The sequence below is a fragment of the Strongylocentrotus purpuratus genome, unplaced genomic scaffold (assembly GCF_000002235.5).
Source record: "Strongylocentrotus purpuratus isolate Spur 01 unplaced genomic scaffold, Spur_5.0 spur5_scaffold_13, whole genome shotgun sequence".
NCBI lineage: Eukaryota > Metazoa > Echinodermata > Echinoidea > Camarodonta > Strongylocentrotidae > Strongylocentrotus > Strongylocentrotus purpuratus.
Window position 1 is genome coordinate 32,658,110 of NW_022145598.1, and position 16,786 is coordinate 32,674,895.

The window sequence follows — 16,786 nt, forward strand, 5'->3', positions numbered from 1 at the left end:
ATAGCACCAAACCAGTAGTTGTCTTGTAACTGACCATATGCATATAGCATGGTCAGTGGGCAGCTAGGCAGTATACGGTACAAACCTCAATTCAAGTCAGGGAAACTGCTCCTTTCCGTTACTGCTCAATAATACTGGTAAGATGTTCTTTAAGTTACTTTGTGTTTTATTTGGTTTAAGTAATTTAAATAATCGCTACAGAGTTTGAGGAACATGCCATAAAGCAAACTAACGTTTCCGCTAACACTATTCAAACATCACCTTGACCAGCAACCTGGAGTACAGGCAGCATTCTTGAGGGATGGGAACTTCTGACAGTACTGAAAGAGATGGGGAATCCATCTCTAGAACAAAGTCAATACATACTAGTCATTGGCACAAGCGACATATCATGGACATCCAATTGGCTGAAACGGGGAGAAGGATTGAGACCCTATAGGTGAGCAGTACACAAAGTTTGTGACAGAAAGGCTAGAGCAGTGTACGACACCTAGCTGTCACACAAACACTTCATACGAACAAGTTGCCATTTTTCAGTCGGCAGCCGGCGAAGGTTATATATATGTTAAAACAGAAGGCACAGCTTGCAGCACTTAAGAGTGACTGTGGTCTCTTTTTGAGGATTGACATCTCGTGTCAGACAAGGGATGGAGATATGGACAATTTCTTCTCTCATGAAAACCAGGCAGTCCCGCCAGCTTTGTTAACTGGAGGTAAATGCGGTTTGGAGTTAAAGCAGATCTACTTCGCTGCCTGGAATCAAATCTGCTCGAAAACAATAGTGCACCTGTGGGCCAAGCAATAATTATTGATGGTGAAGCTGTGGTTCAAATGCTCAACCCTGGAACATCAAGAACATTTCAAGAGTATGGAGGAAAAGTGTTTGCCCCATACATCTTTGCTCAACTCGAGAAAAGCATCCGCATCGACCTTGGCTACGGTGTATACTTACCTGCTAGCCTGAAAGCCTCAATAGGGCAGGAAAAGGGAAAGGGCACCAGGAAAAGGGTGGCTCCTTCTATTTTGCTGCCAGAAAGCTGGAAGGACTTCCTTCGATTCAATGAGAACAAAACCGAATTGTTTGATTTCATGTCATGCGAAGCCGTTTACCTTCCTCTACCACAGGGCAAGGAACTGTATAATATGCAACAGATGGAAGTGAGTACTCTGCTCTCCTGCTGAGTCACACTTGGCAGGCCTTGTCCCATGGGTGTAAAAGGGTATCCATACGTATTGTTGGTACTGATGCGGTTGAACTGGCCGTGGCTTCATTCAGCAAGACAGCTCGTGTTGCTGGGGATCGCTTTTGGTTTCAGATCAAGCTTTCGGTACAAGGCTTTTCATAAAATCATGATAGTTGCCACCATGAGTCTGACACAATGTATGACTCTTCCAATCTTTCATGCGTTCACCGGGTGTCACACTGTTTCTACATTCACAGGAAAAACTTAGAAGTCTTTCCCAGAGGTGAATGATTCCTTCGATGAACTCCTGTGCATGCCTAGGGAGGTCAGTGAAGGATCAATGTTACTGCCAGAGCGATTTGTGGTGCTAATATGACCGAACCAGTGAGAGCATGATAGTGAATGATGCCAGGAAACAGCTCTTCGCACAGAAGTCTAGAAACCTGGAGAACTTTCCTCCATCCCAGGCAGCACTCAAGCAGCACCTCAAGCGCACTTGCTACCAGGCCAACTGTTGAAACCAGATATTGGCCAAGAATCCAGAGATGCAGAGCCATCTGACTTGGGCTGGACAAACGAAACAACTGGGTGGCAGCCTCTTTGGACCACTCTCCCGGAAGCATAACAATTGTGGCATGAATAATCCACTGTCGCTGCAAGAAAGGATGCACTGAACTGTGATCTTGTTCTGGAGACTGTTAGATTTTGATCGTTACCATCATTAGGATATGCATAAGTTGTGGACAGTGCTAAATTCATGTAGATATCTATAGCTGTGGTTATGAACAGGTTTTAGGTCGTATTTGGAATAGCTTTTTTTTTTGTCTTCTGGGCCCAATTTCATAAAGCTGCTAACCGGTAAGCAAATTTTCGTGCTATAACTGTAGCAGACAAATTTGTATCTTGTACGTTCACAATGGGTTGCATTGTTACAAAATTCATTTTCGTCCAGTAAGCAGCGTAAGGTTAATGCATTTTCGTGTGCTTACGGTTAGCAGTGCTTTGAAGTAGAAGCTAATACGTAAGCACAGAACCAGCCGATAAGCAGCTCTATGAAATTTGGCCCTGGATAGTCAAAGTGGTGGTACACGGGTCTTTTTATTAATTTTTAAAATAATGAAACCTTAAGTGTCAAAATAGAGGCAAAGTTTTTTTTTAAAAAGAAAACAGCACTTTTTTTTAGCCTAAAATGACCTTTAACTTGACCTTATTGCAAATCCCTGAGTTCTGGCGATCTCAATGTATTACGTAATGAATTGGCATCCCCAAGTTACTTGGAAATGACACCTCAAACGTTTTTCTACACTTTTTGGTTTGTACATTAGACCATGCGGACTGGCGGCTATTTTGGATTTGACCTCTTAGTGTCATCAGAGGTCACATCAAACTGTTAAATAAACTAACTGAAAAGGATTAAGGTGGAGAACTCTGCAGGGGAACCATTCCTTAATAAATTTGAGAACATAGCTAGGGAGAACAAATGACAAATAATGGGGATTTAACCTTCTGTAACCATTCAAAACTTGCTATTTTTAGTCAATTTTGACCTCGACCTTGACATAAATGCCACACCCTGAGTTCTGGCGATCTCAAATGTACTACCACATGAACTGGCATCCCCAATTTAGTTGGAAATGACACCTTAAATGTTTTTTTCTGGATTATTTGGTTCAAAAGTTACTGCGTTTATACATTAGCCCTTGCGGACTGGCGGCCATTTTGGATTTGACCTCTCAGGGTCATTAGAGGTCAAATCAAACTGAAATAGACTACCTGAAAAGGATTAAGGTGGAGGACTATGCAGGGGAACCATTCCTAAAGAAATTTGAGAACAAATGACAAATAAATGAGATTTAACCATTTGTAACCATTCAAAACTTGTTATTTTTAGTCAATTTTGACCTTGACCTTGACCTAAATGCAAAACCCTGAGTTCAGGCGATCTCAAAAGTATTACCAAATGAATTGGCATCCCCAACTTAGTTGGAAATGACACCTTAAACGTTTCTCTGGACTATTTGGTTCAAAAGTTAAGCATGTTTGTACATTAGACCATGCGGCCTGGCGGCCATTTTGGATTTGACCTCTCAGGGTCATCAGAGGTCAAATCTGACTTCCCTCCACATCTGAAAATAAATCTTATGGTGAAAGCAAACTATGCTAGAAGTTTCATGCTTTTATCAAAAAGTGCACAATTTTCTTGCTAAGCCGCTGCACTAATTGCAAAAAGATGCTATTTTTGTGTTCATAGGAAAATTTATTCCAACCCCTCTACATGGTCTAAGTACGCCCCTACAAATGTTGTTAAAAGTCTAGTTAAAAGACAGTATGATAGTACTAAGCATGAACAGGATAACGGTCATCAAAGACGCTGAAGTCAGCTTCGAGGTCGACGAGTCTGTCGTCGAATAGATGGCGGTGGTCGAGGGTGAGTGGACTAACATGTCGACGTAGCGGTCACGTGACCCGTTGTTTGGTGCTGGTTCGATGTCGAGAATCTCACACATGAGATTGTATAAATCAACCTGCAATGGGGGAGAAACAAAATGCATGATGACCTTGCGAAATGGTACATGATTATACAATACATATAATAAAAATATAAAGCAAAGCTTGGCTTCATCAAGTGCCCTTCTTTTGGGTAAACCTTTGTTTCGTGTGTGTTTCAAAATTAGGACAAGGGGTCGCCAAAGAAGTTAAGATGGGGCTTTAACTCCCATTAACATTTGCCGTCGGCAAGTTATTTTCTTAACTAAAAATCGATGATTTTTTAAAGTTTTGGTAAGGGCCTACTTGTCGGAAAGAGTTAAACTGGCACGCCCTTCGATTAATAAATTGTATTTTACAATGTGTGAACAAAACAAATGTCCATATAATAGTGAATTTGGATGAATGAAAGAATTTAATTAAATTGACAATGCTCCTGGTCAAGGAATACTATCTCGTAGTTGTTGGTCAGCTGAGTATAAGATATTTTGTCGATTTATGTAAAGACTTGTGAATTAATAATACTTATAACAATAGCTCGTTCTTATATAGCGCTTTTCAGGACCGCATGCCCTCTCAAAGCGCTTTACAGAATTGTGAATATCATCACAAAATCAAATGATTCCAGGTTCCCTTTGATAACAGGTGACGATGAGTCAACTCGGAAGTGCAAAGGAGGACATGATCGCGTTGAATTGGTTATTCAACATTTTTAAACAGGCTTAAATGAAAGATATCATTGACAGCCCTACGCTTAGCTTTATAATGTCCAACCAGGTTTAAATCAAGTAATTATAGGCTTTAGGGATTTCTGTTAACATCACCTGCTTACAATTTGTACCTTCCGGAGACAAGGACAAAACAAAACAATATTCGTAGAAATAAGGAGAGTTTTGTTCCAATTACAATTAAAGGAGGAGCTATCTACCGAATGAGGGCAACGAGAGCAAAAGAGAGAAAAGAGGGAGGGGGAGAGAGAGAGGGGGGGCGGGGAGAAGGAGAGAAAGGTGGAGGAGAGAAGGAGAGAGAGAGAGAGAGAGAGAGAGAGAGAGAGAGAGAGAGAGTGTGGGCATGTGCTTCTAATGATAGACATGTATATAGAGAGATTTGGACAAATTTAAGAACTTTCGACAGGAGGGGTACGGTGTAACATGTTATTGTATCATGTAAAAGTTTACCGTCGACAAAAGGTTGGGCCTGCCCTTTGTTTTATATAGGTCATGACTCCTATATTATGTTCATCCTGTAGTCCAGAATGATGGTCGATCCTACCTCTCACCCACTTTTACAGTGATGTTAACAGTATGTACAAAAATAATATGTATTGTATTAAGGCGTAGCCGAAATAGATTCAGGGGACATGCCTCCACAACTTTCTTACACCCCAACGTACCCCATATAAATTTGAAGAGTGAAAAAGGAAGAAGATAATAATAATAATAATAATTATAGGCTTTCTGTTCCGAGGCGCATTACCCCCGGCTTTAGCCTAGCTGCTATTACAGCGCTCCAGCATTTCAAGGAATTAATTCCTACCAGGTACCTGTTTACCTCACCTGGGTCGAGTGTGGCAAGTGTAGATTAATGCCTTGCCAAAGGACATTAGTGACGTATCGGGGATCGAACCACGACCTTTGAATTTCAAGTCAAGTGCTTAAACCACTCGACCACGACACTAACTTCTACGATAATTGATAATTGATGTTTAATATTTGTCAAGGCTACGTATACGCACCAATTTTAAGCCCAGAATCACGTTTTTTTAAAACAAGTTTATCACTTCAGTGCCGAATTTCAGTATAATTATATGCAACTTTCGATACAATTATCTTGTCTGCTTTTCTCTCATCCACCAACTCGAGTGCATATTCTACTCACAGATTCAAGTGCAGGGGCACGATAATTTTTCTTAAAGTAGGGTCCCTGGGCGTAGAAGGATGACTTCATGTCCTTCCATTTATTGTCATACCCATGGTCAGAGGCGACGTCAGCCAGTGGATGCAGTCCTCTCTGATAAAAGAAATAAATGGTGAAGAATAATATTTTTAAATTTTACGTGTTGTTTAAAAAAAAAAAAAAAAAAAAGGGGGGGAAACAAAACTATCAGATTTAATGATGATTCAAATGCTTTGCAAAGCAAAACTTAATTTCAATTCTTTGTTAAGCCAAGTATGATGCTTTTGTGATTATGTAATTTTGATTTGTATCATTGTATATTTGAATGTAAAACATGTATACTTAATAAATCCTCTGATGAGGCAAAGAAAACAAATTAATTCAATATTTTATCTATATCAAAACGAGAGAATCAAGAATGGAATGTCCAGTTTGGGTTTGCACTCAAAAGAGCATCTGCATAATTTTCCCAGATGGTGACGTAATTTACCCTAGAATATAGACTTTTGAGTTTTTTAAATGGGTAGAAAATTCTGACACACTCAAGTGTTTATTTTATACGTGACACTCCATTATCCTACATACTCCTATAACAGCGTAATGTACACCCCCCTCCTTTCCCGGCTGATATCGACTCAAGCATATTGCTTTATAATTATGATAGTACGGTGTTGGCCTCTGAATTTATCTTGATTCTTTGATTTATCTCCATACTTTCAAGTTCTCAATTATATGTATTTCAGTTGTCACATATTTTATGAAAATCATTTATATTATACACTACTACATGTATGTTGTTTGAATATTTTGTATTTGATTTTCCAATAAATGCAGAAACATCTGCAAATAAAATGAGAAGAAACTGTGAGCGACCCATCGATGAAAGAAAAGTCGACTTTGCATTGCTCAAACTAAGAGCAACATAGGAAATAAATACTACCATCTCCGACTGGTGCGGTCAACTATATGTTGGTTGTTTATCATGTATTAGGATTTATAAGGCAAATCAGGACCACAACATTAGTAATAAAGACAATACTGAGTTATTAGGTTGATTAATAAGTGGCTGATCGGGACTTAGGGTAGAATAAGGGCATATGGTCGGTACCAGGGCATGTACTACCGGTAGAAATTACCCCCCCCCCCCCCGCTCTCCCAGTTTATCTTGAAGCTGCCGAAATGATTGACAGTTTTCAAAGTTTAAAACTTTCAAATCTAACAAATTTTGCAACCCTCACATAAGAAAATTTGAGGACCCGCTACTACTGTTATATATATTTTTAAACAAGCACCATTTAAATAACGAAGTTGAAATGTCTTCAAACAGCTTCAGCTTGACATACATAATTATAGCTGTTTTTCAGCATGTTCGTACATGATACATTAAAGTACATATGAATAAACAGATACAATACAAAATTAAACAATAACAATACATAAATATTAAAATAAGTAAATGTAAAAAAAAACAAAAAACATACATATCTTAAAAAGAGAAATATAATGCAAGTTAATCAGAACAAATCGTGACTGTACATAATTAACTGACCCTGGAGTGCATATGCCAGCCTGGATCAACGAATCCTACGATAGGTAATATACGGAGATTATCTCGGTAGTGAAGTCTTTCTGGCATCTCCTCTCGCTTGTACACGTGCAATGCTGGATGAGCGTTCTTGAGTGCGTTGTAAACCTGGGGAGGAAAGAAAATGATATCTTTACAGTCGATATGGAAGATAGTCTGCTCCTTTCTCAGTTAACTGTGAATTGCCTTTTCTTCTTCTTCTTCTCTCTCTACTTTTTCTAGCTTCCACTTCATCGTAATCTATTTATACCTATTATATTGTATTGTTTTACTTTGCTTCATGTTCTCCAAAGTTAACATTTTTTCTTCATCAACTTCTTCTTCTACTTCTTCTTCTTCTTCTTCTTCTTCTTCTTCTTCTTCTTCTTCTTCTTCTTCTTCTTCTTCGTCTCATTCTTATTCTACCTCTTCTTCTTCTTCTTCTTCTTCTTCTTCTTCTTCTACCTCTTCTTTCTCTTCGTCGTATTCGTCTTTTCCCTTTACTTCTTCTTATATGTTTCTCCTTCTCTTCTTTCTCTCCCCCTCCTCTTCTAAATCGTTACTTTCTTCCAATTCCAAATTCCCTTTTTTCATCTGCATAACAAATTATAACGCAATAAGTCAGTCACACCCTCTGACGATTTTCAATCCGATTACAAACAGACCGATAAGTGACCATTCGGTGTGATGTAAATTTGAGATCGGTCTGTTTTTGGTCGGATGGTGCTATCTTATGTGTGTCGGTGGTATCAAGAACATACTTTGTCATCTGTTGTATTCTTTGGAACCAACTGGAACATGGGGCCGTAGTCGGCGATCAGAAAATCAACGTCGGCTTCGATGTCCACGTAATCACTGAGGATGATGTAGTCCTCAGTCTCAACGTTTACGTGGCCGTGGTCGCTGGCGATGATGACATTGGTGTTCTGATCGAGACCTGTCTCAGCTAGGCGATCAAACAGGTAGCCGATATTAGCATCAACCTAAGTGCAGGTAAGTGGAAAGGGAGAAAGTTGTCACAAAATGCCTACATCTTCGCAACCGGGTTCAAGCGTTATCTCCCTAACAACATCATCTACCTCTAGTACGAAAGTAAACAGTTTTTTGTTTAACTGTTGTGTATAATTACTACTTAAAATAAGGGAAACACTTATTTTTTAAAATCATTTCTTCCAAAGTCTGTTGCCACTGCTATTCGACAGCTTTGAGATGACTGGTTGTATAACCCCTGGTCGAAAGAGGGAGAGAGAGAGAGAGAGAGAGAGAGCGCGTCTGTTGTTTTCAACTTATTCCCTCTTATCATTTTATAAGCATGGCTAATGTTGTTTTGACACCTACAATAGATGAGTCATTATAACTATTGAGTATAAATATTCAAACATAGGTAAACCATGGGTTGATAAAGTTATATATCTTCACTTCATTACCTCATACAGTTTAGCTGTTCCATTTACAGAGCCGATACCATAGACATGATAATATGCATCGGGGTTATCGAAGTATATGAAGGCTATATCAATGTCGTCATCCTGAAGCCACGAAATGGTGGTATCTACCCTGTCTTTCATCTTGTAATTCCTGATATTTTCTGCAGTTGATATAATTGTTTTGTTTGGTTTGATACCTGCCAAAAGATAAATGAAATAGAATGAAATGAAATGAAATGTTAATAATAATGATGATGATGATGGTGATGATAATAATAATAATAATATAAATAATAAGAATAATAAGAATAAGAATAGCAGTAATGATGATAAAGATAATAATAATAATAATAATGGTAATATATAATAATTATAATGTTAATAAGAAAAATGAATAAATAATAATACCAATAATAATAATAATAACAATAACGATGATAATAACAACAATAATAATAGGGTCTTATTTAGCCAGGGTAGCCATTTCAGTGTTAATATAGTCCATAATCTGCTCGGTTTCATACGTTGTATTTTATCATTATATCATGTTCTCGACACTTGCTTCAAGCCACCGAAGATGGCGTTATCAACGAACTTGTACGCCGGGATTTTTTCGCTGGGTATAGAAATTCGGGGATCACATCAACTAACTGGTCTGCAGCAAATAGGGGGAGATCGCAGGGGTGGAGGTTATTTTTTTAAAAATTGGCCAGATTTTGGACTAGAATTAATACTGCTTTCCCTGCGGTCCCTGAAATCATTATTTTCCAAGCATTGCAAGGTTCCCATCTACACTTGGATGGAGATATAGCAAAATGGGATTAACGTCTTGACAAGTGACTTCAGTGTTTATCAATGAAATTTAGAGTAGGACTCTAATTATACATGTAGTTCTCGTTCAACAATGAACAAAACAATATGATTTTTTTTTAAAAAATCACATTTTAGATTAATAATTTGGCACCTTGTTCGTAAAAAATGTAATAATAACATTCACTTTTGAAGAAAAAAAAGGACCTGTAATATGATTGAAACCTTGTTGTTTTTATATATTTTCAACTAAGGTTGTCGTCGAAAATTGCCATTGTGGTAATGGTTTTATTAACATGTTCAGGAAAGTTGCGATTAAAGTGAACTCCAGCAGTATTGTTCAATAAAACATTCTTTGAAAATTAAGATAACATACATTGATGATAATAGGAATGTAATCTACATCGAGATCGAGTAAGAAACTAACAATCCTTGTACTAGTGTAAATATGACTGTTGATCTTTAGGAAAGAAATATGTTATAGAACAAGAATATCTACAGTTCAATGTTGGCGGAAATGATAATATTTCTACCTTTAATTGGAACCTGTCCACCAGGGTACATGATAGTAGCTGCATTTAGACCTTGCATGATAGCGGTCACCCAGACCGGTTCGGCCCCGGTATCAAACCACTCGGCCTTGTCGAGAGTAGCGTAGTAGTTATACGTGCGTTCTCTGGTAACTGGGTCGAAATAGAGGTTGTGAATGGCGCCGTGGTTCTCAGGGTAGAGACCTGTGTGTGTTAGGAAAACTAGCTTTGTTAGGTACTGAAGTATATATCAAGCATTAGTAGATAGGTACTACAAGACAAGTACTTAGAAAGATTATAATAAAACTATTGGTTAGCTACTACAAATGCAACAATAACCCAGGGGCGGTGGAATGTTTATCAAGTGGGGGTGAATCGGCAAAGAAGGGCACTTTTTGGAAAAAGGAGCATGCCATGTTGATAGTCCAGTTGATACCAGTTGAAACCAGTAAGGATTTCCAACTGTTATCTACTGGTTTGAACTGGTCTCTACTGGTATCAGTTAAAACCAGTAGAAATATCAGTTTGAAGTCGGACAAATAGAATAACAGTTGTTACTAGGACCAGTAGACTACTGCATCTCCACTGGTACCAGTTGGAAATCAGTAGAATACAAGTTTAACTGGGACCAGTAGATTACTGGTTTCATCTGGTACCAGTTGAAACCAGTATCCAACTGGTCAACTGGTACCAGTTGAAATCAGTATATTCAACTTGTTCTTAATAATGTTTGATTTGCATGTTTTCACAGAAATATAATTATCATGATCTGTCAAGCAAAATGTTACAATGCACATCAATTTTGTGATTTATATTTTCTTAGTCAATCATTGAGAAATATATTATACATGGCTGATCATGTTTTACATCTAATTTAAGACCTGAAAATAGATGTATTGATATATGTGATTAATACTTCCAGGAAACAACTTGTATAATTTTGTATTTGTCTAAGTACGAACTTTTATTATCATTTGTAAACCACTTCAAATGAATCTAAATAACTATGGTCTAATTGATGGCCAGATGCCAATATTGATTATAGATTATCAGTTGATTACTGGTTTCTACTGGTTTTCAACTGTTAAATCTACTGGTTTTCAACTGGTCAATCAACTGGAAATATCAGCTGGTCTCAGATGTCAACTGGCTTTCAACTGGTTTTCAACTGGTAATTCAACTTGAAATATCAACTGGTATATCAATCTACTGGTTTTCAACTGGTAAATCAACTGGAAATATCAACTGGTTTTTCAACTGGTCTCAGTTAGCGGTGTTTCAATTTCTATATTTAAAATCAGTTGAATATACTGTTTCCAACTGGTACCAGTTGACTACTGGTCTTAGCTGGTACCAGTTGACCAGTTGCCTACTGCTTGAACTGTTTTTTCAACCTGGGAGCGCAATTTCATCCAATTTGACGGGGAGATCTTTACAAACACAATTAGAAAGGGACTCTTAGCAGGGGTGAAAAGGGGCATATTAGAAGGAGAACTTATCAAAATGGAAAAGGATGGCCATTTAAAAAAGTTGAGGGGCACCTGTTAAAGTTAAGAGGCACCTTTTAAAGTAAAGGGGCACTTATCAGAGCTGAGTGGTAATTTATTCACCATAAACCGTTTGCTATTCAAACACTAAAACTATTCAAATACCACTTTTTTACTACTATACTACTACACAGTAAAAACGCTGCTTAAAAAAGTGATGTTCACTTACAGTTGTACACTATCTTAAACAACAGTTGAACAAATTGTAAACAATGTTGCTCGAAACGAAAGTAATTTTGTTAAACATTAGCTGTTTAAAATTTAATGACTGTTATATTTACTATACGAGAGCTTTTAGACAGTGTTGTTTACATATGACGTCATGTGTCACGTGCCAGTAAAGTGCGCGTTGGCTAAAAGCTTTGTTTCACATCATGGCCGACCTTAGCTGTAGAGGTGTCGTGGATAAGTGGAAACGTCGCCAGACTGTCGATCACAAGGTCCACGGTTCGAGTCCCGCCGCGGCACTAATGTCCTTTGACAGCCTAGCATAACCGGGTAATGTTGGAGCGCCTTGAGGACCTTGCAAGGTCGATACGTGCGCTTTATAAGTATTCAATATTATTATTATTTAACAACAGCTCCTTTTTAAACAACCCAGTTGGTGTAAACAACCCCCATTGAACAACAGCTCCTTTTTAAACAACTTTCTTTAAACAACCCAATTGGTGTAAACAACCCCCACTGAACAACAGCTCCGTTTTAAACAACCGTCTTTAAACAACACCGGTTGTTTAAATTGTGATTTTAAACAAGTTGTTCAAAATGTTGATCAACTAAGTGTTTAAACTTTAAACAACTCGAGTTGCTTAACATTTTAAACAACTCTTAGATCAGGTCACCCGTTAATCCAAAGTTGTTTAAACTTTTAAACAACATGTTCACTAAAATTTTAACTGTGTACTACTCCTACTCCTAATATTACTACTATACTTCTTCTATACCTGTTGCGATTGAGTACATTGAAGGGCAAGAGAGTGTGACAAACACACCATCCATCCACTCAGCCCTGACGCCATTTTCTTCAACCCTCATCAGACTCGGGAGGTCCTCTGAAAAACGGTCCCATCTCAGACCATCAGCTAGTAACAAGATCACCTTTTGCTGTTAAAATACATGCAGAGATAGAAATAATGAATACACGGAAACATTCAATACACCATCATTTATGACATTAAAACAATCGTTAGGAAAAATCATTGAATCCTTTAGAAACAATAGTTTGGGTTTGTGCTGATGTTGAAACAATGTTTTGTTGCCATGAAATATATACACGACAAAATCATATAATTCAAATAAATACACACTCCATGTATGTTTGAATTATTTATACAATGGTATTAGTATAGGCCTATTTACAATATGAAGACTTAAAGTGTACACTATTTTACTATAAACGCATACAAAATCAGATGGAATTCATTTAATTTTTTTCCCCGAATGTCTCTTTTAAATGCTTGCCCAAAGTTTTTCCGTATTTAACAGTGTCTGCCTGTATAACCAGATTATTATAATGCATGTACATGTACCGTACTAGAGCACAGATTGCATTCCTTGTTTTGTTCTTATTGTAATAAGATCAATACTATCTGAAGTTAAAAATTTTTTAAAATGCAAAAGATTAAGTTCCCTACTGATTATTCAACATTTTTAAACTGCTTAAAGCAGCAATCAATATATCAAATTTATTCAAATTACACAGTATTTGAAAAGCAAACTGTTGGTATTTATGTAATGCATTTGTCAAATTGTCATACCTTCTAATTTCCATCTTTTATTCCAATCCATTTCAAAATGTATCTCTGTTTAAAACTTAAAAGCTAAAAACTCGCTTTGGATAGCTTTATTCTAAATTATATTGGTGGGATACTACTAACAGCAATTCTTCGTTCGGGTAAAGTTTTGCAGCTAAAGTGACAATCAGTTTAGAGACCTAGCAATTTCAAGGTTGAAAACAAAAATATAACAGTTCTAAAAAGTCAAAAGTCTTACCCGAGCAGCTACTAGATGGCACATTAGAAGAAACGAGCATATTATAGTCAAGAATTTGTACTTCATCATGATACTAATCCTTTCAGTTACAATTAACAGCAACGTAACTATCTGACGGTTCAAAACTCAACTTTGTTTACACTCCTTCCGATTAAACTACCTGGTCTATTGTTTTGTATCACGAACTATTTATGATCCGATATCAGGTTTAGTTTTGGGGGGAAATGGGTGCTATCAAACTTTAAATGATATCTGCAGTCTGCCAACACTCCCACTCCCGCCTCTTTCATTATCTCTCTCTCTCTCTCTCTCTCTCTCTCTCTCTCTCTCTCTTTCTCTCCCTCTCTCACGCGGTTCGGTTTTCCCAAACTGTCTGTCGATATCGCTATTTTGCAATTAAATATCGTAGTACAATGTCTAATTGATAGTAGAACAATTACTCAAGATAAAGTGCAATTTACTTCAATGAGCTAAGCAACATAAAACACCGTGCGTAACAACAAATTGCTTTTTTTTTTACCATCGGAATTTTTCAGTGTGCATAATATAAGGTCCCTCTTGTCAGATGAACTAAAGAAAAAGTTGGAAAAAGGGGGAAAAGAGAGAATTTTTCTTAGTTAAAGGAGAACGGGAAAAATAAAAGAGAATTAAATAACGATAGAAGAAAGGTGCGAAAGCATGAGGAATTGCCTTTCTTTTAAAGGAATAATGTGATAACAACCAGGGGGCGTCGCTAAAGGGGGGTGTTGGGGATGGAACACGCACGCTCACCTGTTAGGATATTGTCCGTAAAATTGCTCTGCTGTGGGGAAAAATGAGAAGGAAAGGGAAAGAAAAGAAAAGAATAAAAGAAAAAGAAATGAAAGAAAGGAAAGAGAAGAGAAGAAAGAAAGAGAAAAAAGAAAAAGAGGAAGGAGAGAGGGAAAGGAGAAGAAAGAAAAGAAAGAAAGGGAGAATTACTCGATCCTCGTGTACTATATCAATGCAGAAGTTTGAAGTCGGTGAGATGGATTATGTCGGTCGGCCGGCAAATTTTCTTTCCCTACTAATTGAGACTTTTTATCGGACAAAGAAACATTTTTGAGAATTTAGACAATGACTAAGAGTCGGTATAACGAATCGTCTTCTTTCTCGAATAATTAAATGAAACGTCAAAGCTTCCACGCTACGGGCTCGAGAGGTTAAACTGAATTCAGACAAGGATTAAGAAACGAAAACAGTGCAACAAATCGTCTTCTTTCTCTAATAATTTAATGAAACGTCACAGCTTCCGCGCTTCGCGCGGGAGGGGAAAAACTAAATTCAGACGAAGATTAACAGAGTAGAGAACGGTGCAACGAATCGTCTTCTTTCTCTCTAATAATTTAATGAAACGTAAAAGCTGCTACGCGCGGGAGGGGAGAAACTGAATTCAGACAAGGATTAAGAGTAATAATTTAATTTAACATCAAAGCTTTTGCGCATCGCGCGGGAGGGGGAAACTGAATTCAGACAAGGATTAAGAGTAGAGAACGGTTCAAGAAATCGTCTTCTTTCTCTTTTAATTAAATGAACGTCATAGCTTCTGCGCTTCGCCTGAAAATGCGCCTAATGCGGTTTTCCCAGACCCACCCCTGCTTGGTCGCTCCGCTCCCTCCCCGCTGACGCCTCGCTCCATCGTTTTACATATATTTCACCCCATGCGATTTTGTGCCTCCCCCCCGTTAGAAATTCCTGGATCCGCCACTGAGTTTGTACTATGAATTTGAAATAAAGTTTATTTTAACAAAATGAAATGATAGAGGTCGTGTGAATTTCAAGGAGAAATTACCATTTCTATCGTTCGTGACGGCCATCTTGATTTTCAATCAAAAACAAAACTCTAGTGCGTGAGGTGGTTCCACCCCTGGACCCCCCCCCCCCCCCAAAAAAAAAAAAAAAAAAAAAATGGGAAGCTCTGCCCTGGCAACCCATCGGGGCTCCTAAGGCGGGCCCCTAGACCACATCCGTTAAGATAGAATTAGTAATTCCCAAGACAAGCCTTTGTTCCATAAAAGTATCCTTGAGAGAGAGAGTGTATGCGAAAGAGATTTGATGTCCAACAAATTATTCCCTAGGGGGTATGGGCGGGATTTAGGGGGGATCGTCGCCCCACCGGAAAATTAGAAAAGTGCACTAAAAATGTATAGCAAATACTGACTAAAGACTTTCACACTTTTAGGCTCTGGAGGGCCTAAGAGTGCAGCGTTTAGACTAATACAAATGCGAAAAAACTTTTTGCTCGGTTGCTACGCTCCCTCGCATAATATCTTCCTAAATGTACAAGTAAATATTGTAGGAAATCTGTATTCCGTTGGTATCACTGTGATCTAACGGAATACAGATTTTCTCAGCCAGGAATTAACAACACTAACATCGACTAAGCAATACAAATTTAAAAAAAATAGAAATCTGACTAGGTGTGCCGTTCACCTACAGTTCAAGGGGCAGGGCCCGGTAAGTTCTTAATTTACAGCCAGTGATTAACAACACTATCATCGACTAAGCTATACAAATAATTATTTAAAAAAAATCGGAGTGGGCGTGCCTTTCACTAGGGCCCGGTAGGTTAATCATTCACAGGTCACCATCTCCAAGCCTTAAAATAGCCAGGAATTAACAACACTAACATCGACTAAGCAATACAAATTAAAAAAAAAATTAGAAATCTGACTGGGTGTGCCGTCCACCTACAGTTCAAGGGGCAGGGCCCGGTAAGTTCTTAATTTACAGCCAGTGATTAACAACACTATCATCGACTAAGCTATACAAATAATTATTTAAAAAAAATCGGAGTGGGCGTGCCTTTCACTAGGGCCCGGTAGGTTAATCATTCACAGGTCACCATCTCCAAGCCTTAAAATAGCCAGGAATTAACAACACTAACATCGACTAAGCAATACAAATTAAAAAAAAAATTAGAAATCTGACTGGGTGTGCCGTCCACCTACAGTTCAAGGGGCAGGGCCCGGTAAGTTCTTAATTTACAGCCAGTGATTAACAACACTATCATCGACTAAGCTATACAAATAATTATTTAAAAAAAATCGGAGTGGGCGTGCCTTTCACTAGGGCCCGGTAGGTTAATCATTCACAGGTCACCATCTCCAAGCCTTAAAATAGCCAGGAATTAACAACACTAACATCGACTAAGCAATACAAATTAAAAAAAAAATTAGAAATCTGACTGGGTGTGCCGTCCACCTACAGTTCAAGGGGCAGGGCCCGGTAAGTTCTTAATTTACAGCCAGTGATTAACAACACTATCATCGACTAAGCTATACAAATAATTATTTAAAAAAAATCGGAGTGGGCGTGCCTTTCACTAGGG

The 16,786-nt window shown here is 38.0% G+C and overlaps 1 protein-coding gene across 1 annotated transcript; it reads right to left on the reverse strand.

The window, feature by feature from the left end:
• Window positions 1-3,413: 3,413 nt before the first annotated feature.
• LOC586788 (ectonucleotide pyrophosphatase/phosphodiesterase family member 7) lies at window positions 3,414-13,637 on the reverse strand. Its single transcript, XM_030983709.1, has 8 exons — window positions 13,438-13,637; window positions 12,390-12,549; window positions 9,902-10,102; window positions 8,559-8,755; window positions 7,893-8,114; window positions 7,117-7,260; window positions 5,550-5,681; window positions 3,414-3,709 (listed from the first exon to the last, which is right to left on the reverse strand). The coding sequence occupies exons 1-8, from the start codon at window positions 13,504-13,506 to the stop codon at window positions 3,497-3,499; spliced, it is 1,338 nt and encodes a 445-aa protein (XP_030839569.1). The 5' UTR covers window positions 13,507-13,637; the 3' UTR covers window positions 3,414-3,496.
• Between the last annotated feature and the right edge of the window lie 3,149 nt (window positions 13,638-16,786).